Consider the following 26,256-nt stretch of genomic DNA (forward strand, 5'->3'; position numbering starts at 1 on the left):
AAAATAATACTTGTTCAATATTTCCCCCGAAACCCCCCAAAATCAGCCGTCTACGCTCCCTGGGATGTTTTAGCATCCTAACCGATTATTACAGCGAGAATCAAGAGAATCAAGAGGATCCAGGGAGTTTGAATTTTCGACCCCCTCGCCCCACCCGCGACATGGAAAATTGGGAAAAATTGAGCAAAATAATATTTGTTCAATATTTCCCCCAAAACCCCCCCAAATCAGCCGTCTTCGCTCCTGGAATGTTTTAGCATCCTAACCGATTATTACAGCGAGAATCAAGAGGATCTAGGGTATTTGAATTTTCGACCCCCTCGCCCCACCCGCGACATGGAAAATTGGGCAAAATTTGCAAAATTGAGCAAAATAATATTTGTTCAATATTTCCCCCGAAACCCCCCCCCCCAATCAGCCGTCTTCGCTCCTTGGGATGTTTTAGCATCCTAACCGATTATTACAGCAAGAATCAAGAGGATCCAGGGAGTTTGAATTTTCGACCCCCTCGCCCCACCCGCGACATGGAAAATTTGGCAAAATTGGCCAAAATTGAGGAAAATAATATTTGTTCAATATTTCCCCCGAAACCCCCCCAAATCAGCCGTCTTCGCTCCCTGGGATGTTTTAGCATCCTAACCGATTATTACAGCAAGAATCAAGAGGATCCAGGGAGTTTGAATTTTCGACCCCCTCGCCCCACCCGTGACATGGAAAATTGGGCAAAATTGGCCAAAATTGAGCAAAATAATATTTGTTCAATATTTCCCCCGAAACCCCCCCAAATCAGCCGTCTTCGCTCCCTGGGATGTTTTAGCATACTAACCGATTATTATAGTGAAAATCAAGAGAATCAAGAGGATCCAGGGAGTAAGAAATTTCGACCCTCTCGCCCCACCCGCGACATGGAAAATTGGGCAAAATTGGCCAAAATTGAGCAAAATATTATTTGTTCAATATTTTCCCCGAAACCCCCCCAAATCAGCCGTCTTCGCTCCCTGGAATGTTTTAGCATCCTAACCGATTATTACAGCGAGAATCATGAGGATCCAGGGAGTTTGAATTTTCGACCCCCTCGCCCCACCCGCGACATGAAAAATTTGGCAAAATTGGCCAAAATTGAGCAAAATAATATTTGTTCAATATTTCCCCCGAAACCCCCCCCCCAAATCAGCCGTCTTCGCTCCCTTGGATGTTATAGCATCCTAACCGATTATTACAGCGAGAATCAAGAGGATCCAGGGAGTTTGAATTTTCGACCCCCTCGCCCCACCCGCGACATGGAAAATTGGGCAAAATTGGGCAAAATTGAGGAAAATAATATTTGTTCAATATTTCCCCCGAAACCCCCCCAAATCAGCCGTCTTCGCTCCCTGGGATGTTTAAGCATCCTAACTGATTATTACAGCGAGATTCAAGAGGATCCAGGGAGTTTGAATTTTCGACCCCCTCGCCCCATCCGCGACATGGAAAATTGGCCAAAATTGAGCAAAATAATATTTGTTCAATATTTCCCCCTAAACCCCCCCAAATCAGCCGTCCTCGCTTCCTGGGATATTTTAGCATCCTAACCGATTATTACAGCGAGAATCAAGAGGATCCAGGGAGTTTGAATTTTCGACCCCCTCGCCCCACCCGCGACATGAAAAATTGGGCAAAATTGGCCAAAATTGAGCAAAATAATATTTGTTCAATATTTCCCCCGAAACCCCCCCAATCAGCCGTCTTTGCTCCCTGGGATGTTTTAGCATCCTAACCGATTACATGTAATAGACGTCGGCATGTCTGGGAGGTCTAATATAGGAGAGCAATAGTTACTAGACTGTCCACACCAGAAGTAAACTGCATGTTTTCACTTTGAAACATGTAACTCACATATAGGATATTCATTTTGGATTTGGTTTCGCAATCAAGAGACCTGCTAAGAGTCTAGGAATTGGGATTGTTGGAAACTAGAACTGCGATAACCCGAAGTAAATAACGATCACGAGTTCGGTCAAATTTGTGCTGTCCAAACTTTTATCGCATTAGTCGGACTGGCTCTCATGACATCATTTGGCCTTTTGCAAATTTTTTTATTGATTCAATTTCCCCATGATTTGTCAATGGCAGGCCGCTTTAACTTGGACCATAAAGTTCAGGGAGTGAATGTGTTCTACCTGCGGTATGGAGAAAGCTTGATCACACAGTTGTCAAAGCATCATGCACTGCTCGTAGCCATATAGCAACAGCCATTGCTCCAGGGTCAGGCCGTCCTAATAGGTCTGGGTTGACGTATCTTGCTCTACCGGCTCTGGCGGCCATCTTAGATGTAGCTTCAGCACTTTTCTCAGCAGCCTGTTTAATCAAAGCATGGGAAAATTATAGAATATATTTACATAAATAAATGCATTTCAATATATTCTTTTAAACAAATTGAGTGCCAACAATCACCTGTGTTTTTGCTTTTTTACTTCCTGTTACTTTTAACTGGTCCAAAGCTTAATTTGCTATCATGTACCAACAAATATTTTATTCTAGCATTTCCTACTGCCTTTCAGCATCTCATTTTATTTTACAACTATCTGATAATATATTCAAATTTCATCAACTCACTTTGACTGCATCTCCCAAATTCTGCATAAAATCTGAGTTTTGAGTGAGACCTTCCTTCAGTATTCTGTATGCTGCATCGAGGGGGTCCAGCTGATCAAAAACAATCATCATATACAAAACAGTTACATCACAAATAAATTAGCAGAGAAAAAAGCATATATCATGATATGTACTACAACAAAATCTGCCTATAAGAAGCCAAATCTCTTTGGAAATTATAATGCTGGTTGACTTTGGGAGAAATTTCAATCAGAAGAGGTAAAAGTGCACTTTTTGTATATAATCTGATCTGAATCTAAATCATATTTAGCAGTGTCTTTTTCATGGGTTTACAGTTGGGTCTTTCATGGGTTTAAGAATCACAAAGTAACAATAACAAGTGGAACGCCTCTGGCAGTCTCGCCTGCATTACGCAATTTAATATCGCAGCAGTGCTAACTTTGAAAACTACTATAAAATAATCACTCACAAAAACATAATTCATATAATGACATAATACCACGTTCATTGACCATAAATGACATTTGAACAGAGACTTAAGACTGTCAACTACACCCATGTCCAAGTTTTATGAACTAGATCCATAAACTTTCAGAGTTAGGATGGTAATTCAACAAATACCCCCAACACGGCCAAAGTTCATTGACCTTTAATGACCTTTGACCATGGTCATGTAACCTGAAACTCGTACAGGATGTTCAGTCATACTTGATTACTCTTATGTCCAAGTTTTATGAACTAGATCCATAAACTTTCAGAGTTAGGATGGTAATTTAACAAATACCTCCAACACGGCCAAAGTTCATTGACCTTAAATGACCATTGACCATGGTCATGTGACCTGAAACTCGTACAGGATGTTCAGTGATACTTGATTACTCTTATGTCCAAGTTTTATGAACTAGATCCATAAACTTTCAGAGTTAGGATGGTAATTCAACAAATACCCCCAACACGGCCATAGTTCATTGACCCTAAATGACCTTTGACCTTGGTCATGTGACCTGAAACTCAGACAGGATGTTCACTAATACTTGATTAACCTTATGTCCAAGTTTCATGGACTAGATCCATAAGTTTTCAAAGTTATGATAGTAATTTAACAAATACCCCAACTTGACCAAAGTTCATTGACCCTAAATGACCTTTGACCTTGGTCACGTGACCTGAAACTCAAGCAGGATGTTCACTAATACTTGATTAACCTTATGCCCAAGTTTCATGAACTAGGTCCATATACTTTCTAAGTTATGATGTCATTTCAAAAACTTAACCTTCGGTTAAGATTTTGAAAATAATTTTCCCAACATGGTCTAAGTTCATTGACCCTCAATGACCTTTGACCTTGGTCATGTGACCTGAAACTCAGGCAGGATGTTCAGTAATACTTGATTAACCTTATGTCCAAGTTTCATGAACTAGGTCCATATACTTTCTAAGTTATGATGTCATTTCAAAAACTTAACCTTAGGTTAAGATTTGATGTTGACGCCGCCGCCACCGCCACCGTCGGAAAAGCGGCGCCTATAGTCTCGCTCTGCTATGCAGACGAGACAAAAACCTCAGAGTCAGTAATGGGCTTTAATAATGCTAATTCCTATATCATAATGAATACAAGTGTATGTATGTGTAACAGAAGTGAAGTTATGCAAAGACAAAACACATTTGATTGAATACATAACACAAAGAATCATATACAAGTAAGTTTAGCCCTCATAAATAAAGCCTGTCCTAGGGAATGTTTTATGAAGCCATTCATCATTTCTTTTCACTAATTGTTGAAAAGCTCCTCGAATCCTCAAATTCTATTGGTGGAGAGCAAATATTTTCAATGCAAATCTCTGGCAAGTTGTTTTATGAAACAGACCCCTGAAGGAAATGAGGACTTACCATGGTTCTATCTCCAACTGCTGCTTTACCATATTTCATGATGCTTGTCATGCCTTGCCTAAGGGCCTCTACCCAATCACCTAATCCTGGCTGATCTCCCAGTGCTTGTTGAGCTGCTAGCATGAACAACCCATAGAACTACAATCAAGATCAAGACATGTAATAAAGAATATTCAGTGATCTGATAGTCACGACCCTGTTGTATGTAGGAACTCCTCAGATTATATTGATATATTCTTTAGAAATTCATAAATTTACATTTGCCACTCTTCACTGAGAGGACCCATTGCAAGAATTTACTATTATGGTAACTTTATCAATGACTAGTAACTACCAAAGAATTCTTGATTCAATTGGGTGCAGCAAATTGTTATCTTTGCATGATATAGTTTCCATGATAACTTTTATGCAACAGGGAATAATTTCAATTTGGCACCTGCAGAATGTGCACAAATTATGAAAATTATGTAAAGATGAAAAAAAAAAACCTGAACATCACAGAAATCACTAGTGACTGTAAAAAGTAGTATCGGGAGAGCAATTGGGGCAAACACGCAACAAGTATTTACAGCTGATATGGACTCTAAAATAAGCATTGCAACTTTTGCAAGGGTTCAATATTCCTCAAAGATATGTAAATCATAATTCGAGCGCAATATCTCACCGCTCCCGAGCTTCCTCCCATTGCCTCCTCTGCTATGATAGACATGTGACCAGCCACATGACTCACTGACGTCAGCTCCTCACTCTCAATCCAGGTCTTCATTGCTGTGGGTCAAATCAGAAAGCAGACGTGTTAAACAAATACAGGCAGGCCACTCCATTGTACAATTTGTTTGCATCACTGGGTAGATTAAGCAATTATAAAATTTCAGTGAGTAAATGTGAATCAGGAGAATCTGATTTTTTGAGAATTTTAGTGAATCTAAACCAGCCCTACCCCTCCCCACACAGCCTCACTCATTTTAGGGCAAACTTGCATGTACATGTGCTTTGATGTGAAAATGTGTTTAACTTTAAATATGATAATCAGCATGCATAAATCAACTTTTGAAACGTAAAGATTACTGAGACCACATACATAGCTAATCATATTCCAGTCAGCTGTTGGGTTTAACTTTACTAAGTGTTTTCGCTTTAAAGCCCACCTACAGTTTTGGTAAAGAGTCAGAAAAGTGAATTATATGTGAGTATCATCTATCATTCCAATATTACAAAAGTGTAGTAGTCATTGGATGTTCTCAGCCATTAAAATTCAAGTTTGGCATCTATATATTATATTATATTATACTATATCATATCATATCACATCACATCACATCATATCATATCATATCATATTATATTATAATCTTATAATATATTTTCATTCTAAAACAGCCCTTTGTGCACTTACTTTACAAATTTAATGATTGGATATTAGAAAGCTACATCTCCTGAAAGTGAATACAAACCGTACCTTCGGCACCCCTTCTGAGTGTTGAGCCACAATCACCGTCTCCACTGCTGGTATCAAGATCATTTAAAAGTTTCTCACTCTCCATCAATCTATTGCATACACAACTCAAAACAGCCTTAATTCGTTTACTCTCCTCTGGATAGAAAAGAAAGAACCAAAGAGTTCTCCTTCTTTCAATAGTGTGCATAAACCTCCAAAGAGTATTGTCACAAAACAGAAAAATGAGAAAGTAATTATCTCATACATGTACTTGTGGTATGAGTTTGGCGAGTCTATCAGAATACTGGAATTATGTGCATTCAATATAATTATAAAGAAAAGAAAATCTCATTCATGTGAGGAATATGAGAAATTGATTGAAATGAGATAAGAGTTATTACAATGAATCATGGTTAAGGATAAGGATCACATAACCGAAAGCACTTTCAAGACAGGTATTTCTTTGGTATAGCATAATTTGAAATCAATGGTCAAAACCGGAAACAATGCTATTTTTCTGAAAATGAAACTTTGTTAAGATTTTATGATAATGAAATACAATAAAATAATGCTTTTTGATCTTGATTCAAAATTGTTTTATTTCTAAAAAAAGACAAACATCTTCATTTTCAAGCGATGTTTCTATGGTATGAGATTGACGAGTCTATCAGCATACAACAATTATGAGCATTAAAGTTTAATTACAAAGTTTAAATCTTATCAACAGGTGACTAACTGTCAAACTTAACCCAAATCTTCTATAGCCTATATTTGAAAAATTATGTTTATACTAAGAGTGGTTTGCAAATTCAATAGACTTGAAGGGGCACCAAACACAGATCACGGTAAATCACCTGCCATAAGCCTTTGTGCAATAGGATAGTCTTAATACATATATCCTTTCACCACATTACATTGTGGTATGTATGTTGTAAAGACTACAAGCAATTTATTCCCTATTGTAGTGAGAACATATAAGTGAGTACATATTATGAGACTTTCATCCTGGATGAAATAAATGGAATTGAAATTAAATGAATTGAAATTGAATTTGATAACGATAAAGTGTCAAATTGAGGAAGTTTAGGTTTTGAGATAATAATAATAACGGCATATTTACCCAGGGTAGCCGCTTCAGTTCTGAAAACTGTTCTCCCAACGGGCCCTGCTATTATTATTACCCCGGCTTTAGTACGGCTACCTTGAGATGGCATTGTTCCAAGTGGCTATGGCATAGTGGCTTTGAAACTCCAGAATACAATTGATCGTGCAGTATAAGAGTTCTTTATTGAAATGATGAAAGGCTTACCATTACTCATTTTCTTTCCTTTGCTTGTCACAGAACTAGATACTGATGAATCTTGCTCAGGAACCTGAATTTCTTTACCAAGTGATATGTTACCATGACGATGACAAACAGAAGGCCATGCAGGAGCTGAGGTTGGCTGGTCTATTGATGATGAGAAGAAATGGCCAAGTTGTGAATTTAGGAAATTAATCTTAGTTTGTTTGTTTTGGCATTATTTCTTTTCTTCTATACACATTCATTTCTTTGCAAGAACAATACTCGCAAAAAATATCAGGTATGTGATAATAAATACATTTTGACAATGAATGATATAATCTGACATAAATATAACATATTTCAAAACACATTCAAAACGCTAAAACATGATTAATTTTAAATCATTGATACATTTCAATAAACATTCTTTCCTTCAGGAGACATTTCATTTTAGTAATTTGTTAGAAAGAGTGATAGCCTCAAAATTATAAATGAAACATCATAACTGAACCAGTGCTGAAATAGAAGAATTATAATTCAGTTCAATTCTACCTTTATGGCATCGGTGTTGAAAGGGGTAAGTACGACATTGAAAGGAAAATGGTAATGTTGCCAATTTGAAGATTAGAAGCTGGTCAAATAAGGCTTTAATAACACAAAATAGCTTTGAAATTGGATTAAAAATAACTCTAAGCCAAACATTATAAGTGTCTTCCCTTTAATGGGTTAGTCATTTGCCCACAGAAGTCAATTAATGATTGGCGATGCATTGGAACAGTGAGTTGTATTTCAGGTCTTTAAATCAAAATTCTTCATATTGAACAAACTGAATGACTGAGAAGAATTTACATCAGATTCTTTAGACAGCTGTGGAAGGTACTCACCAAGATATGATGCACGGCGTCTATCCTGATCAAGGATGAGGATAGTAAGGGAGACACCGACCATCTCTAAAGATGTCATGAAGCAACCACAGTACACCCTCTCTACCTTAACTCCTGCCCTATCTGAAATAAATACCAAAAAAAATCACTCTCTCAATTCTGTGCTCAATTTCTTGTTACGTCACTGCTTCACGTTAATCCTGGGAGATTGGTTGACAACGGTACACTCAACAGCATTCAGTTTAATGTTTCTTTAATTTTTCTAGTCTCACTTGCAGTGCATGCTATCTAGGAAAAAGTTGTCGACCCACGTGAAAGTAAGCCGCTCATGATAATGAGCATCACACAAATTCATAAAGGTTCCAATTTAATAACACTGAAGATAATGGAGTGATATTAAGATATATTTTCTTCTTCCAAATTTAACATGTTTCTACCTTGTCTCCTGTGGCAGTAAACTTAAAAAATAAACAACATTTGTAAAAAAGACTTAAAATATTGTGAGGCATCACATTCTTTTTATGATATTTGGTGAATGCATCTATAATGCATAAATAGTCTGCTGCTGGGATAGCTCTCTAAATGATAAAAACAATAATAATGATGTTCTGTGTTAAAATAGAGCTCAATATATTGGAATGATAACTTAAGTGCATAAGAGATATATATTTTTCCCCATACATTTTAAAAATTTTACAAGTAAAAGCTGAAACTGTTGGGCCAACAACTGCGCAATACATGTCGCCTTCAAAGTAACTTAGTCAATTTGTTATCATTTTAAGTATTTACAGCAACACCAGTTCATAGGTGCACTATCAGCAGCCTTTCACAAACAGTCACTGAGAGAAAATTTCCTCCATTAATCAAAGTCACACCCGATTCTAATTTTCATTAATAATGCATAGATATACTATTGTTACCAAATAAAACAACAGCAGGAGAGCATAATTTGGAAAGAGTTCCATGTGTACCCCCACCAAAGATAAGAAGATTGTTGAGACTTCTGGTTTGTTCACTTCAGATTTCTCTATGGATTTTTTTTGTGTTGCTTACCTTGCTTGGGACTCGAACTCACCTCATTGTAACTGCAGTCAAGACCGCTTCCCGCTAGTTACGCGGTACACTAGCAAGAAGCGCCGATACCAGAAGTTTTTTTAAAGCAATTATGTGCCAATAGTTCGACTAGTCTAGACTTACAGAACCTTTGTTGACTAAATAAACCAATGTCTATGGACAATTACACGCACTGAAAATTTGACAGAATAAAGACATATTTGGTATGTATTTCCACTCCCCCATCATGTATGTTCTACACATATTAGGGCTAGATATATTATTTTGAACCTTCTCCATATTTTCATTTTCAATCTTATTGGGGGAGGGGGTACATATGGAACTCTTCCCGAGCATTTCATGAAACACAAAATAGTCGGTGATTTTCACTGAGAACTATTACAAGCTACTGAAATCCTTGCGTCTGATTGGCCCAGACTAACTTTATAAGTGAAAATCATTGACAAGGTGTTTCCTGAATCACTCCCCAGATTCTGAAAAAGTAAAGGATAATGTACTTACTAAGATACTGAAATGCCGAGCGAGCTACAATGGACATCTCAAGATTTGATGTACCACCTAGGTTGTTTACTAGAAGGGCAACCTCGTCGCCAGTTTTAAAGTCCAGTCTACAGTTGTTTGTAGAGTCCCTCATGTGATCCAACATGGTAGCTACGACTTCATTTGCACTTGATATCTATCAGGAACGGAGGTTGACAGGTTTAAGTATATTAGCATCAGCATGATGATGATTTTTTTTTTAATCAAAGAATCCATGCCATCCAAAAGTCGATTCCTAATGATGCATATTGCGAAATACAACTCAACTAAATACAACGCGTCAGACCAAAAGACGTTAAAAGATGGGAGTTGCTGCTACCCTGTTTGGCGTTCAACGATTAAAGGGATAGAGCCTCGTCGATCTGGCGCTGCACAGTGGCTGCCGGGCCCACGATCAATTGGGCAAAGCACATTTTCGGAGTATTTCATTTCATGTCTATTTCGAACAATAAATTATGGATTTTCGGATTTTTCGGATATGTTACAATTTAAGAATCAAAATATGCTTCACAGATTTTGAAATAATTGTTGACAGAATATTTTTCAACTTGCTATGCTCTACTCCTTAAAGAGAGCTCAGATCTCATTACCTCTGTGGAATCATCATTTAATCTGAAAACACATCACTCACATTTTACAGAAGACAATGTTATGCAACTTCCCACAACCAAGCGCATGCTCACAATAGAACCACATACTTTTGTTCAATACCTTTACATTGCCTTTCTTTTGCTGGTGATGCTGCAGCATGCCTGACATTGCATCTTCCATGTTGAGACTGTTAACAGGTGGTGGTTAGCTCTGGCCACTTAACCCCAGAAGTAATACGTAATAATTCAAAATTTTCTGTCACCTCAACGATGAATTGTGAATAATGATGAGAACCAGTTTCATGGACAGAGTGCTGCAGTGACGGGTAATTCAAATTCTATTTTGGTAACCTCCCTCCCAACTCGATCTTCTTTCCACCCCCATTTTTGTTACTTAACCAAATACTCACCTGTATTTGTTTGATCCCTGCTTCTCCGTGTATACCAAGTCCAAGTCCCAATTCTTGTGGACCGAGAGTAAATGATGGGCCAGCTCCTGGTACACTGCAAGGGTACAAACACACTCCGACAGTCCCTGTATTGTCATGGGAAGAGATAAGAAAATGGTTGATTACGATCACCTTCATAAAACTGTCAATATCAGGGGAAGCACCTGCACAATATTCTGATTTGGGGAGGGGCAAGCAGACCCAAAGAGGGCTTCATTTTTTGCCAATAAAAAAGGAGTAGTGTACAGTTTCAAAACCCTGTGCTCTTTTTCCATAACTCATCTTTCTTCTCGTCTCTCCCACTGTTTCATTCATTTTGTATTTTGCCTCTTTGATTTACTTCCTTAAAAAAAGAGGTAGGGGCAGTTGCCCCCTCTCCAATCTCTACCTGTGATATTTCTTCTGTTGTGTTTAATATTCCTGACAATGAACTGATAGTAACAATCAGACATAGGTTACACAAACTTCTGGAACATAAACATAATTGCCCATATTCTGAAGTAATGTTTAAAGTTGTGGTTTAACTATGGATAGGCAATAGTTTGCATAAATCTCTAACAATACAATATAAATGTATCAGCTCATTTTTCACTCAAATCATTCTTAACTGTTTCGGAAAGATAAATACGATAACTTTCTTTACCATTCATGAGTTAGAAAATAGCACAGTAAGCGTAAGGATAATTTTGACATGTTTGGCTTTCCATAATTTTAGCACAGATTAGACCATGGTCTAAGTTAAACCTGACTTCAGAATATGAGCCAATAAAGTTTCGACATTTTTCACAACTAGAACTGCAAGGAAAAAAAACAATGTTAAAATAAAAATAAACTAGCCTGATTAAAAACCACACTTAATTATGTTTCTATTCTTTACAAAGATTAAAATGTATTACTTATCTAAAGTCTTACCTAATGAACAGCAGGCAGATTCAAGAGTTTGTTTTATTTGATCCAATGATAAACCATTTTCGGCCATTGCTCCTGCCATCTTACAATAAAATACAAAGCAAAGAAAATATGATTTAATTGCCCGTCAAAAAGGAATCAACTTGAAGACAATATCAGGCTTGGGAGTGATACTCAAACAACCAATGTATTTGATCAGTTTACCAACAATCAGGATCCGAATACTACTTTTTACACTAATCAAATGTAAATCAGATGTTGATTACTGGTTTGAGACATCCGGTTATCAAAAGTACATACATGTAACTACAATCTTTGATATTGGACAACAAAGTGTAAGATAAAATGTAAAATTTATACTAAAATCTAATGAATTCCAAACATTGTAACTTTATCAAGACAAGACGATTATGGCCATTCTGGCGATCATGCATCAGTCATAGGCACTGTACTGGGACACTCAACCGTGTCAGCTCACTCATCATGTGTGACCCCTGGTCGGTCGTGTGAAAGGGTCACCTTTTTGTTATTTCTGATAATCCAGGAAACTAGATTATTCAAACTATTCAACTGTTTACCCTGGTGAACCATCAAATGGTGAAAAGGGTAATCATTCCAAGCCTAGTCAATATTGAAAGTGAAGGTTTTCATCCCACTGCTGTCACCAAATTGTCAGGAGGTGAAATTAAAAGATAAGAAGTTGTATTAAACATCCTACATTTAGTAAAATTGATATAACACTATAGAACTGAATAGCAGTCATATTTTACTTTATACTTTTCATAATCATATGCATGACCCTTTTCATGAACTAAAGATCTGACAATAATAATGTACATCAAAACCAACTTGTGACTGCATGAAATAATAGTATTTCTGGTCTGATTTCTTTCAAACTTTACTATTCTATTTTTCTTTTCTTTTTTTTCTTAGGATTTCACACATGATTCAACACTCTACTGAATATTATAGAAACATGACCAATATCACAACTATGAGGAACTTGTCCATCATACCTTATGAATAAAGACTGTTCCAGCAAGGCCTCTGCGATCATCTAACTCTTGACCAGTGAGAGCACAATCATCCTTGACTACTACCATCTCTACTCGTATCCCCTCAGCTTTGGCCCTCTCCAAGGCGATTCCAAAGTTGATGCAGTCTCCGGTATAATTCTTGACAATCAATAATGTTCCAGCTTAAAATTGAGGATGTTTGTAAAGTTACACAGAGGTTAAACGTTAAATGCCACATAGGATGCCCAGTTATTCCAGTGCCACCTGTAGTGTCTTTAGGTTGTCATGAAAGTAATTATCTTGTTACAGTATCTCTGGCAATAAGATAGCCACAGAGTAAAGCTTATGATAAGCTACCAAATAATCTGTTGCAATTTACTAAGAAAGTACTATTGTTATATACACTACTCAAAAAAAGTTAAGGACCACTTTTTAAAACGTACATAAAGATTTTATACAAGGTGTTTTATTTCTGGAAATACCTCAGTACAACTGTCCTAAATGTCCTTAAACACGCTGTAATCAATTTCACGCATGGGTGGTTTCAGTTGTTGCACAATGTCTCTCGCATCACTGCACATCCTGAAAAGTGGGCCCCGAGGGGTATCAGCTACCGACATGAAGTGGTAAAAACGAATGTCTGAGTGTCTTTCAGGCAGTTCAGTAACGAGTGTGACCACCTCCTGCAGCAATAACGGCTTCACAGCGCTGTCTCATGGAGCTGATGAGGCGATTGATGTCTCTGACGTCCAGTGCATCCCATGCAGCCTCCAGAGCCACACCCAGCTGCTGCAGTCCAAGTGGATGGGCTTCGAGCTGGTCGAGACTCCTCCCCATCATGTCCCAGACGTGCTCTATCGGGTTTAAGTCCGGGGACCTCGCTGGCCACTCCATACGCTCAATCCCCTGGCCCTCAAGGAACTCGGTCACCACCCTAGCTCGGTGGGCACGGGCATTGTCATCCATGAAAATGATGTTTTGTCCCACATTTTCTGCAAATGGCACCACTATAGGTTCAAGGACCTCATCCCTGTACCTCACTCCTGTCATTGCTCCCCCTGGGACCACGTAGAGACGAGTACGGTTGGCGTAGGTGATGCCTCCCCACACCATGACGCTGCCTCCCCCATAACGGTCATGTTCTGCAATACAGGGGTCTGCAAATCTCTCTCCTGGTCGCCTCCAGACTCTCGAACGTCCATCATTGTGGTCAAGGGAAAATCTGCTCTCATCTGTGAACAGAACTCTACGCCATTGCTGTCTGGTCCATCTGACATGCTCCCGGGCCCAGTTGAGACGAATTCTTCTGTGAGCAGGGGTGAGTGGGACACACTGAGCTGGCCGTCTGGCATGCATATTGGCTCTGTGAAGTCGGTTACGGATTGTTTGAGTGGAAACAATCACTCCAGTTGCTGCAGCGAAGTCATTGTTGAGGCGGTGTGCACTGTGAAAGCGGTTGCGGAGGCTGAGATTCGTCAAGTAGCGATCATCTCTAGGGGTTGTCGAAACTGGTCGGCCACTGCGGGGTCTCTCGGAGTATAGCCCTGTCTCTCGGTGTCTTTGATTTGCTCTGCTAATGACACTGTGTGACACGCCCATCATTCTGGCTACTCTTCGCTGACTGAGGCCAGCTTCCAGCATCCCTAGGGCTCTGGCTACATCTGTTTCACTTAGGTGGTGTCTTGGCATTGCTGTTGTAGGCAAGTTGTTGATTGTACAGACTAAAGACGGAAAATGCTTTGGAAGACACTTGTCTTATGGCCCACTGCAATGATGCCAGAGACATCATGAAAGAACTGCATGTGTGAAATTGATGTCATTGTGTTTGATGGCATTCTGGACAGCTGTATCTTGGCATTGCTATTGTCAGCAAGTTGTTGATTGTAGAGACTAAAGACAGAAAATGCTTTGGAAGCCACTTTTGTACGGGCACATTGCAATGATGCAAGAGACATGAAAGAACTGCATGTGTGAAATTGATTTCATTGAGATTTGCAGACCCCTGTATTGCAGAACATGACCGTTATGGGGGAGGCAGCGTCATGGTGTGGGGAGGCATCACCTACGCCAACCGTACTCATCTCTACGTGGTCCCAGGGGGAGCAATGACAGGAGTGAGGTACAGGGATGAGGTCCTTGAACCTATAGTGGTGCCATTTGCAGAAAATGTGGGACAAAACATCATTTTCATGGATGACAATGCCCGTGCCCACCGAGCTAGGGTGGTGACCGAGTTCCTTGAGGGCCAGGGGATTGAGCGTATGGAGTGGCCAGCGAGGTCCCCGGACTTAAACCCGATAGAGCACGTCTGGGACATGATGGGGAGGAGTCTCGACCAGCTCGAAGCCCATCCACTTGGACTGCAGCAGCTGGGTGTGGCTCTGGAGGCTGCATGGGATGCACTGGACGTCAGAGACATCAATCGCCTCATCAGCTCCATGAGACAGCGCTGTGAAGCCGTTATTGCTGCAGGAGGTGGTCACACTTTTTACTGAACTGCCTGAAAGACACTCAGACATTCGTTTTTACCACTTCATGTCGGTAGCTGATACCCCTCGGGGCCCACTTTTCAGGATGTGCAGTGATGCGAGAGACATTGTGCAACAACTGAAACCACCCATGCGTGAAATTGATTACAGCGTGTTTAAGGACATTTAGGACAGTTGTACTGAGGTATTTCCAGAAATAAAACACCTTGTATAAAATCTTTATGTACGTTTTAAAAAGTGGTCCTTAACTTTTTTTGAGTAGTGTATATATACATAGAAACAAATCATTCTATTCCCTGGTATGACTGTAGTTGGTGAACTGATGAATTGGAGAAACAGGCTGAGTGGACACTTGGATGCCAGGCTTTAATAAAGAAACAGACACCTAAATTCTCATCACCAAGTCCTAGTCATTCTTCTTACATAAATGAGCGCTTGAATGTGAGTAGAGAACGCTCCACCAGTGCTTGCTATTTGGTCACATGAGGATATGTACCTAAATTAAAAATATTTATTGACTATCAAATGGAAATTTGTAATTGTAATGTTTACATTTGGGTGTGAAATTCATCAGCATGCTAAAAGAAAACACATTATTTTAAAGTATAAAGTAATGCAAAAGTAACAATATCAACAAGAAACATGAACATTTAAATGATTATAATGAAAGATAAAACAAGTTTTTTTTAGCCTTTAATAAATATAATGCATAAATTCTGAGCAGGTATTTGTGAGAAGTATTAGTTTGTGTAATCAATTTAGCTGCCTGTACTGTATGTATGGTGTTCATTGCGCCACTTGCATTGCATGGATGTTTACAAAGTTATCTGACTGAAATGTGACTGCATCATCTTATTCTAATTAATGTCATTGGCATTTTAATCAAACCTGATTGTCCATCCAATATCATTTAAATCAATACCATATTTGTTACAATACAGATGGTAACCAACATCTGCATATTTCAAATTAAGTAAATAGATTTAACAAGTGGAATGCCTCTGGCCGTCTCACCTGCATCACGCGATTCAATATAGCAGCAGTGCTGATTTTGAAAACTACTATAACTCGCACAAGATGTTCAGTGATACTTGGTTACTCGTATTTCCACGTTTTATGAATTAGACCAATACACTTATAGAGATATGATGGCAATTCAACAAATACCCCCAACGTGGCCAAAGTTCTTTGACCTTACATGACCTTTGACCTTGATCATGTGACCTGAAACTCGCACAGGATGTTCAGTGATACTTGATTACTCTTATGTCCAAGTTTTATGAACTAGACCAACACACTTTCAAATTTATGGCTGTAATTCAACAAATACCCCAATTTGGCCAAAGTTCATTGACCCTAAATGACCTTTGACCTTGATCATGTGACCTGAAACTTGCACAGGATGTTCAGTAATACTTGATTACTATTATGTCCAAGTTTCATGAATCAGATCCATAAACTTTCAAAGTTATGATGGTAATTCAACAGATACCCCCCAATTCGGCCAAAGTTCATTGACCCTAAATGACCTTTGACCTTGGTCATGTGTCGTGAAACTCATGCAGGATGTTCAGTGATACTTGATTGACCTTATGTATAAGTTTCATGAACTAGGTCCATATATTTTCTAATTTATGATGACATTTCAAAAACTTAACCTTAGGTTAAGATTTTGATGTTGATTCCCCCAACATGGTCTAAGTTCATTGACCCTAAATGACCTTTGACCTTGGTCATGTGACATGAAACTCAAGCAGGATGTTCAGTAATACTTGATTAACCTTATGGCCAAGTTTCATGAACTAGGTCCATATACTTTCTAAGTTATGCTGTCATTTCAAAAACTTAACCTCAGGTTAAGATTTGGTGTTGACGCCGCCGCCGCCGTCGGAAAAGCGGCGCCTATAGTCTCACTCTGCTATGCAGGTGAGACAAAAATTAAACGAGACTCAAATTTGTCATTTAATAATGAAATATTATTTAACTTTACAAATAGCTTTACAAACAAACTTTACAAAGGGCCTTAAGCAACACCTCAAATAAAACCATCATGCTATAAAGCAGAGCAAAATCCAGGAAATGAATTTTTGAGGCAGGCCTCTGGGTCAAGACTGGCCTAATAATTCTCAGGTATTACTTCTGGGACCTGTTTCATCAAACTTATTACAGAAACAAACTTGCAATAACAGTTTAAAGCTACTGAATTCATTCGATATGATTGGCTGAGAATTAACTTGTTAGAAATTGTGCCTTGTTATTATAACAAATCTGTATAAGACAGGACTCTGAACCCATTGCATATTACCTGGATGATCTCGACCAACAGCTCGTATAGCTGCTAGTATTGAGCTGGTAGGGGGTGAAGCAAACACAGATCCAGCGATAGCACCACTCAACATTCCACGTCCAACATAACCTACAACATATCACAAGAGCAATAAGATGATCACTGTAGATGATGAACGCAAATGATGGAAGGAAAAAAAAAAATAAACCCAATGAATAACAAAAATATATTGGTACACACACACACAATGTAGAGTATGCACATTCTCCACTCCCTGGGGAATATTTTCAGCCAGTCACCATTGAGGCACAGAGTTGCACACAGTACTGGACAAGTTGTTATGACTTTCACATCCTATCGGGTACCCATTTAGCAGAGAGAGTGGCAGAGTGTGGAGTAACACCTTGCCAAAGGATGCTATGCCGTGGTAGGATTTGAACACACGACCCTCTCATTACAAGGAGAGAGTCAGAACCACTACACCACGGCTCTTCCATTGGTTGAAAATCAAGTTGTGACTGATTCTTAGACTTGTGTTTAATTACAATTATTTCTGTAACGGTCTTCTGGGCATAATGAATGCAAAACATTGGTCTCTTATTCTTCCCATTAAAGGGTGTATCTCACGGAGCAATGAATGCAGGCAATCTTTTTTTTTTAGTTTACCAACTTTTATGATGAGCGTTGCACATCCTACCAAACTGCCTTCAATTCCTTTGGAAGTGCACAGGGACAAAATATATGTTTATCCCTTCAGGGTCAAAATACAAGCTAAATTGTGATTCATTTCTGTACAGAGGTTAAAGGCAAATATTAACTTAAGATTTTATTAAAAAACCCTCATTTTCATACTTGAAATGGTGTCAATATTTGAGTAATAGTTCAGGAATATAAGGCAAAAAAATGGATGCAAACAATTTTGTCTGTCCAGAAAAGCATGTATAAATAAATGTATATAAAGGGAGGTAAAAAGTGTGCGGAATAGCATGGTGTTCAACTTCTAATGACTCCCGGGGGGGCCACTTCCATTCACGAGTGGATACCATGCGCGACCATGGGGTCTCGAAAAGCACCCTAAACACGTAATTTCCATATTCTGAAAATGCACCCCTTAACAAGTATTGGCGCGTGAAACCCTACCCTTAACAAGTATTGGAAACAAAACGATACTCTTGGCAAATATTCCCTGTTATGAACCCCTAAACAAGTACAGGAATGTTTTATTGTTACGGTCGTCGGCTTTACCTTATTTGGTTTAGTACGACCCCACTTTCTACACCTCGCGCAAATCGGACTCTAAACACGAAGTGTTGGGGCAAAATGGACATCCTTTATAAAACATTTTAATTTTGTTTTATCATTCCCGCAAATTCGACCCTAAACACGTAATTTTCCTAGCGAAATAGACACCCTATTTTCATTATTTTTGTGTTTTTGACACCCTTATCACGTTACGTAGGTAACGTGCCCTATCGTGAAAAGGACATCCTTTTTACGTGTTTTTTTGGTCGCGCATGGTATCCACTCGTCAATGTAAGTGGCCCCCCCGGGTAATGACTGTGCCCCCCTGCATACACATGTATGTATGTGTACGAGATGGTGTGTGTAGGGAAATGTGTGCACAGTAGCAGCCTGCACCGACGGTGGACCTAGTGTCTGTATGGAGACAGCAGGACAGAGTGGGTCCATTTCACCATTTCAATTTATTTTCTGAAGATGTTTATACTAATATCCCTGATTGTAACCCATCACCTGCGTTTCATGAAAAATTACTCAGGTGATAGCAGCTTTCTTTAAGTCGTGGTATTTTTAGGAGACCTATATTAATTAAAGGTCAAGTCAACCCCAGGAAAATGCTGACTTGAATAAATAGAGAAAAATCAACCTAGCATAGTGCTGAAAATTTCATCAAAATCGGATGTAAAATAAGAAAGTTATGACATTCTAAAGTTTCGATTATTTTTCACAAAACAGTGCTATGCACAACTAGGTGAGTCAGTCGATGATGTCCATCACTCACTATTTCTTTTGTGTTTTATTGTTTAAATTATACAATATTTCATTTTTTTATAGATTTGACAATAAGGACCAACTTCACTAAACCATATAGTATTAAACAATGCTAATTCCATATGTTCAGGGAGGAATTAATTGTTGTATCACTTGACAATGAGGAGAAAATTAGAATATTTCATATTTCGTATAATAAAATACAAAAGAAATAGTGAGTGGATGACGTCATAGTCTTCTCATTTGCATACCAGCAAGGATGTGCATATAACTGTTTTGTGAAAATATGCGAATCTTTAAAATGTCATAACTTTCTTATTTTACATCCGATTTTGATGAAATTTTCAGTGTTATGCTTGTTGGATTTTTCTCTTTTTATTTAAATCAACTTTTTGTTGGGGTGGACTTGTCCTTTAATACTTCAAAGTACAAATTGTATGACTCCACTCCCTCCTATTTGTCCATCAGCTTTTTACAGTAGTTTCTGTATTTATTCAAATTTCCATCTCAACAATCCTTACCTGCATGGGCTGGTTCATGGCCAGAGCCTCCCCCAGAAAGTAACGTCACCTTTCCACTCTTTTTAACATCATTCAAATCATCTCGCAAAACCACTCGGTGACCAGCTAATTTGGTGATACCTGGTGTTATAGAAATTAGTCCTTCTATCGCTTCATCAACGCATCGATCGACGTCATTTGTAAGCTTTTTGGTGGGTTGAGTAGTAGTCATTGTACAACCTAAAAAGTTATAGTAATAACAGAACACATTGCATTAAAATATGCAAGAAAAAAATTACCGTAGACCAATCAGATATGATTATTTACGTTCGGGACCAACATTTAATGTCCCTATTCCGAAAGACGTGTCCAACTCTCAAACCTCAAACATCTGCATCAATTTGCAAACTTCCCCAGTCTACCTTGGATTACAGGTGCATGCCACTAGTTCATTGACCTTTGACCTTGGTCATGTGACCTAAAATGCGCACAGGATGTTCAGTGATACTTGATTACTCTTATGTCCAAGTTTTATGAACTAGACCAACATACTTTCAAAGTTATGATGGTAATTCAACAAATACCCCCAATTTGGCCAAAGTTCATTGACCCTAAATGACCTTTGACCTTGATCATGTGACCTGGAACTTGCACAGGATGTTCAGTAATACTTGATTACTATTATGTCCAAGTTTCATGAATCAGATCCATAAGCTTTCAAAGTTATGATGGTAATTCAACAGATACCCCCAATTCGGCCAAAGTTCATTGACCCTAAATGACTTTTGACCTTGGTCATGTGACGTGAAACTCATGCAGGATGTTTAGTGATACTTGATTAACCTTATGGCCAAGTATCGTGAACTAGGTCCATATACTTTCTAAGTTATGCTGTCATTTCAAAAACTTAACCTTAGGTTAAGATTTGGTGTTGACGCCGCCGCCGTCGGAAAAGCGGCGCCTATAGTCTCACTCTGCTATGCAGGTGAGACAAAAATAGAAAAAAATGGCGAAAGAAAAGAAAGATAACTAAAATATGAAAGAAGCTATTAATACTTTCAAAGAAAAAAAGCTAAAAAAAAGCAGTGGAAAAAATCACTCCTAGTACCAATGAGGTCCAAACATTAACATGTATGGACCTCATAGGCGACATTACCCAAATTATGGGTTGGACAATGCTGTTCTGATTTCCAACCCAAGACTTTGGTAAATGTACACCTTAATACAAGTTAGAGTTATCCGATATACCTTTCATTCGGACGGCAAACCTTTATTTAGTTGTAAAAATAGTTGAAATTAAAATCGATTATTGTTAAACTTACATTTCAGGCCCTTTTTGTTGATTTTCGGTGAGCGTTCCACACAGCTGCGACGAGTGATCAACTCCGAAGTGATACGCGTACTGGTCAGCTGATCGGTCAGGTGATCGGTTGGTTATCTTTTTGTCAGACGTTCATAATTTATGTTAAGCGTATCAATCTTCAGTATCTTGATTTCAAAGCATCAGTATTGCAGAGAAAAGTCATTATTGATTGGAATCAGTGGCGGGGGGGGGGGGGGTTGGGGTGAGCATTTCTGCCCGTTCCCCCTTTTGAGATTTATAGTAAACATTTTGGAATTAAATATTTTGTTAATACTAGTTATGTGCCCCCCCCCCTCCCTTATGAGAATCACAGCATTATTTGTAATGGGGATATTTCGTTCATATTCTTTTCTCTTTTTTGCCTTTTTTTTGCTTGTCAAATTTTACTGGGAACAAATTAACAATATGACTTTCTATACATCACTTTTAGGGACAAACTTTTTATGGGGGTGGGGGCTTGCCAAATATAACGGTGGAAAAAGTGACCTTCTTTTTTAGTGACAACTTTATAAAAAAATTGTCAAATTTTACGCGAGACAAAATGACCTTCGATCATTGCTATAGTTAAAACTTTTTTTTTTTTTTGGGGGGGGGGGTTGCCAAATATCACGTGGACAAAATGACTTTCCCTTTTCTTATTTTTGTGGGGGGGGGGGGGGGCTTGCCGAATATTACGCGGACAAAATGACTTTCATTTTGAGTGACCATTTTTTTTTTAACTTGTCAAACTTTACGCGAGACAATATAATGACCGTTTTTTTTTTTTTAGTAAGAACCTTTTTTGGGAGTTGTCAAATTTTACTTGAGAAAATTCACCCCGCCCCCCCCCCCCTACTTAATTTGGAAAATCTTGGATGCGCCTCTATATAGTTTGAATCATAATGAAGATTAAGATCATGCGTATAGATAGCTTACATCCACGGCAGAGGCGTAAACCGCCGGGGGCATGCAGGCTGGCCCTTGATCCCCGGTCCAGTGGATTTCACACAAAAAAAACGGGATAAGAGAAAAGGAATGAAGGAAGGAAAAGAAAGAAAGAAAGAAAGACAGAAAGAGAAAGGGAAGAGAAATAAAAGGCCATAAAAAAGCAAAAGGAAAGAAAAATGCATGCGAGAATAATTCCAAATGTTATGTCAAAATCTATTGCAAAATTGATATTTGTAATAAAAGTGACAAAGGTTTTGCTCGCTCGCCTCTTCATCTGGTAGGCGCGTAGCTAGGGGCGGTGCCCCCCGAAAAGGTCCCTCCCCCCAAAAAAAAATAAGGAGGGAATAGAGAAAATAAAAAGCGAAATGAGAAAAGGGGGATGTATATAACTTAGTTTATAATTGTTTTTCCTTTTTTTGGGGGGAAGGGGTCAAAACATTAACGTTATGTTTTTCTATAAATAGGTCTAATTGCTAAATATCCAGAGATATCGAGACCCACCTGCTGATATTGCACTGGGGGTACACGATGGAAGGGTTAGGCCTAGGGGCCCCCGAAAGTTCTACAACCAAGATAAAAAAGAAATGAAGGGAATTAATGAAAAGAAAAGGAAAAGTGTAAGTTAAGATATCTATCTCAAATTTAGATTTGCACGAAAAGTTTTTTTCTCGCTTGCTTCACTCGCTTGGAACATATAAACTTTATTCCCACGCGCCATGTATGCCTACATTGGCCCTCTTTCTTTCTTTTATTTATTATTTTTTTTACTCATCACGCTACCGTACTGCCACACACGGGTTTGCCCTAATGATCGTGGACAATCATAAAAAATATAATTTTCATACCATGTGACTGGGAAATTTTTGGCTCCACCCCCCCCCCCCCCCTCGATCCCTGTATCGATTTTGACTTGATAGGGGCCTATACCTGATGGAATTAGCTTCATTCAATATAAAATCATAACGGATAGAACGCCTTGAATACAGGCCAAACAGCCTAACGACATTGCCGTGTCACGTGACAACCAGTATTAAACGAGAATGTGCACAACCCTATGGCGTCAAAATTTGCCGCAAAAGTTGAGCAAGTTCTGGACAAAAAGGCTTCAATACCCCAAGAAAAGCACTCCTAGTACCAATGAGGTCCAAACATTAGCATGTATGGACCTCATAGGCGACAATGCGTTAAAAACAGGTTAGAACTTCTAACCGTACTGTTTCCTGCACCCAAGTATGATATTACTCCCAAAATATGAGTTTTGTCCTCGTTTGTTTATCATTTATTAAAAGATTGCCCATTAAATATATTCCTATTCCTAATTTGAATTTAATAAAATAAAGGGAAACTTACATCTGAGTCATTTTTCGATCTTTTTTTGGCAGTCAGTCCGGTCACCGTCGAGTGCGATCAAAGCGGTATGAAGCTGATTTTCAGATCACGTGATACGTGTGGTCATCACCTGATCAATCGACTATCCTTTTTTTACCACCGCAACAATTATAAATTTTATTATAAAATATATATAGAATAAATTATTGCATAATATTATGTATATTTCTACAATTAAAAAATATTTTGTGATATAAATTTAATATTTGACGTAAAAATCGCTATTGAACAAAATATTTATTAAAAAATAAAAAATAAAACAAAATAAAAAAGCCTTGGACACAGTGCAAAAAACCTAACGATTTGGCCGCGTTGTTAACAACTATCGTAAGGGGCGCTTTATTTATAAATAAAAAAAAATGTACAGCTGTCTACCGCGACGTGGTTTGTCGCAAGATTTGGGACAAATCCGTGGGAATTCTGGAGAAAATACATCAAAAGAACTGGTGAGTACCGTTTAAACATTATCAAATTACTAAATAGATTATACATACCTTGTAGATTTAGTTTTTAAGGTGATATTAGTGCTTAGTTCTAAGCTAGGGAGGCCCAAACGCGCGTGAGCGGAGTCCCACTTTATTAACACGGGTAAGTATTGCGGTGTCGCCTAGAGTGAAGAAAAGACCAGGCGAGTACTATTTATACATTTTTTCAATTTAGTAATATCTAGAGTCTAATTTAAGAACATATTTCGTCATGGAGCTCCATGGTAAGATCAAGTAATTTAAGTCCAACATTTAATTCGCGTGCACTCACTTTTTTAACACAGGAATTAATAGCCTTGGTGCTTAGAGTGGAAAAAATAGTCATTTCTTGAGCTTCTTTCTGATTTTTTTTGGTGTAGGCCTAGCAATCTTAAAAAAAAAAAATCTTGGTTTTCAACCAGCTCCAGCTATCTAGCTCCCTCCCCCATCTCCACAAACTAGTGCTCAGCCTTATCTTGAGTTTAAGTTACCTTAAAATAACGAAATTCACTCTCTAGCACTTCAGTCAAATCATCCCAACTTTCTAAGTCACAAGATTATCAGTTTGGACAAAACGCGAAAATCAACGAGTGGGGCTGCAACTAACTCTTACTATTAGGTACTCACTGGTACAGTATGCCTTCTACAGATCTGTGCAATAATCCTGGGTGACGATCAGTCAAATCTCCATCCACAAACATGTAAAATGGTCATGAAAGCCACAATTTATCATTCATTTGCATCTGCTATGTACCGGTATGCAGGTTCTCCAATAATTGCAATATCTGCACAGCTCAGGAACTTGGGATCGTAACGCATGCCAGACCACGCCCCCTCGGCCTCCGCATATCACCTGCACCCATAGATACTAATTATTGCGTTATTAGTATACATCTATATGCCTGCACCCCATCCCAAAATAAAACTTGGATAAATCATGGTATGGGGACTGGGCCCTGGGGACCCTGGGAACCACGGCCTTCGGCATAGATCAAAAGTAAATCACGGGAGTAAAGTAAATCATGTGGGCATCAACGAAAAGACAATAGACAAGGAGAGCGCATAGACCTTTATCAAATTGTTATCCGAAGTAAATGACTAATTAGTAGGGGAGAGAGATAGGGTTCCCATGCACCCGAATGATATATTTTTTTAACCTACATTTTTGTAATCCGTAAGATGTGTAGTGAATGAATTTTGATGTTCCCAGAACGAAATATTGTCCCATGGGGTTCAAATTCAAGATGGCGTCCAAAATGGCCGCCATATATATTCATGGGATTTGGTTTTTCGTACATAGATTCCGACACAAACATTCATTTGCCACAAAATTAGTGTCATATGAAAGATAAATGATTTTTCTACAAGTCGAAACTATTCATAAGTGATGAAAAGCTAATTCGGCTGAGATTTTGATAAGAAAAGTGCAATTTTGAGAATTTTTTCCAAAAAATTGAAAATTTGTGAAATACATGATTTACCATAAAGCTAAAGAAAATTAAGGCATCGCCTCAAAAATTTCTAGAAAACTTTCCTAATATACAACTATTAAGTGGACGAAATTCCAAATTGATATCGTTTTTAGTCACAAACTTATAATGTCTCAAACTTGAAAATTCAATTTTCAGAAATTTAGCTTTTTTACTGCATATCGGAGACTTGGATACACTAATGTATATTGTCACATTTTCAACCCAGAAAATGGAGATAGGCCTTAATAAAATGCGAAATTATCTATTATTTTGTTGGTAGAATTTACTACAATCCCTTTATTCTACAATATAAAGTCGGGTGATTTAGTTTTTGAAAGAATTAAGACTTTTGGTCAAAATTTGTATGTTTTTGGTAAAAAAAATGCACATGCATTGTTATTAATCAGATTTATTATGAATATCAGTAATAAATGCACAATCTCAACATTCGATATGAAAGAGGATGTATCAACGAGAATATTGGCAGGCTTCATGCCACCATGAGTATCTTCATTTGCTTTAGAAAGAAGGAAAATATGCTGAATGTATTAAGCGATTTTGCGCTAAAGTGAGGCCAAAAAGCAACCTCGGTGTGGCAGTCACACCCATGAAAACTATTGCAAAGTGATGAATGGTATGCCATTCAAATAATACAATAGCTTGGATCAGCTTCTCGCATCGATTG

At 38.3% G+C, this 26,256-nt stretch overlaps 1 protein-coding gene across 2 annotated transcripts; it reads right to left on the reverse strand.

The window, feature by feature from the left end:
* Positions 1-253: 253 nt before the first annotated feature.
* LOC129264613 (triokinase/FMN cyclase-like) lies at positions 254-24,966 on the reverse strand. 2 transcript variants are annotated; one of them, XM_064102413.1, is made up of 14 exons: positions 24,727-24,966; positions 19,978-20,196; positions 17,465-17,575; positions 12,671-12,852; positions 11,658-11,736; positions 10,707-10,831; positions 9,668-9,842; positions 8,093-8,215; positions 7,233-7,373; positions 5,945-6,079; positions 5,150-5,253; positions 4,486-4,623; positions 2,596-2,685; positions 254-2,337 (listed from the first exon to the last, which is right to left on the reverse strand). In XM_064102413.1, exons 2-14 carry the CDS (start codon positions 20,186-20,188, stop codon positions 2,182-2,184), a joined length of 1,770 nt encoding a protein of 589 aa, XP_063958483.1. In that variant the 5' UTR covers positions 20,189-20,196; positions 24,727-24,966; the 3' UTR covers positions 254-2,181. The 2 variants fall into 2 exon arrangements, with proteins under 2 accessions (XP_063958483.1, XP_063958482.1); XM_064102412.1 differs by having other exon boundaries at positions 2,098-2,337; positions 8,093-8,211; positions 9,664-9,842; positions 24,727-24,952.
* Between the last annotated feature and the right edge of the window lie 1,290 nt (positions 24,967-26,256).

Source organism: Lytechinus pictus, chromosome 7, assembly GCF_037042905.1.
Source record: "Lytechinus pictus isolate F3 Inbred chromosome 7, Lp3.0, whole genome shotgun sequence".
Classification (NCBI taxonomy): domain Eukaryota; kingdom Metazoa; phylum Echinodermata; class Echinoidea; order Temnopleuroida; family Toxopneustidae; genus Lytechinus; species Lytechinus pictus.

Bases quoted from the DNA above. Each gene is read 5' to 3' on its own strand.
- LOC129264613 (XM_064102413.1), bottom strand. From the start codon at position 20,188: ATGACTACTACTCAACCCACCAAAAAGCTTACAAATGACGTCGATCGA. The intron at 11,737-12,670 runs GTATGATGGACA...TTTTATTGTAAG, and splicing joins GAACAGTCTTTATTCATAAG to ATGGCAGGAGCAATGGCCGA. The intron at 10,832-11,657 runs GTAAGACTTTAG...ATGACAATACAG, and splicing joins ATCTGCCTGCTGTTCATTAG to GGACTGTCGGAGTGTGTTTG.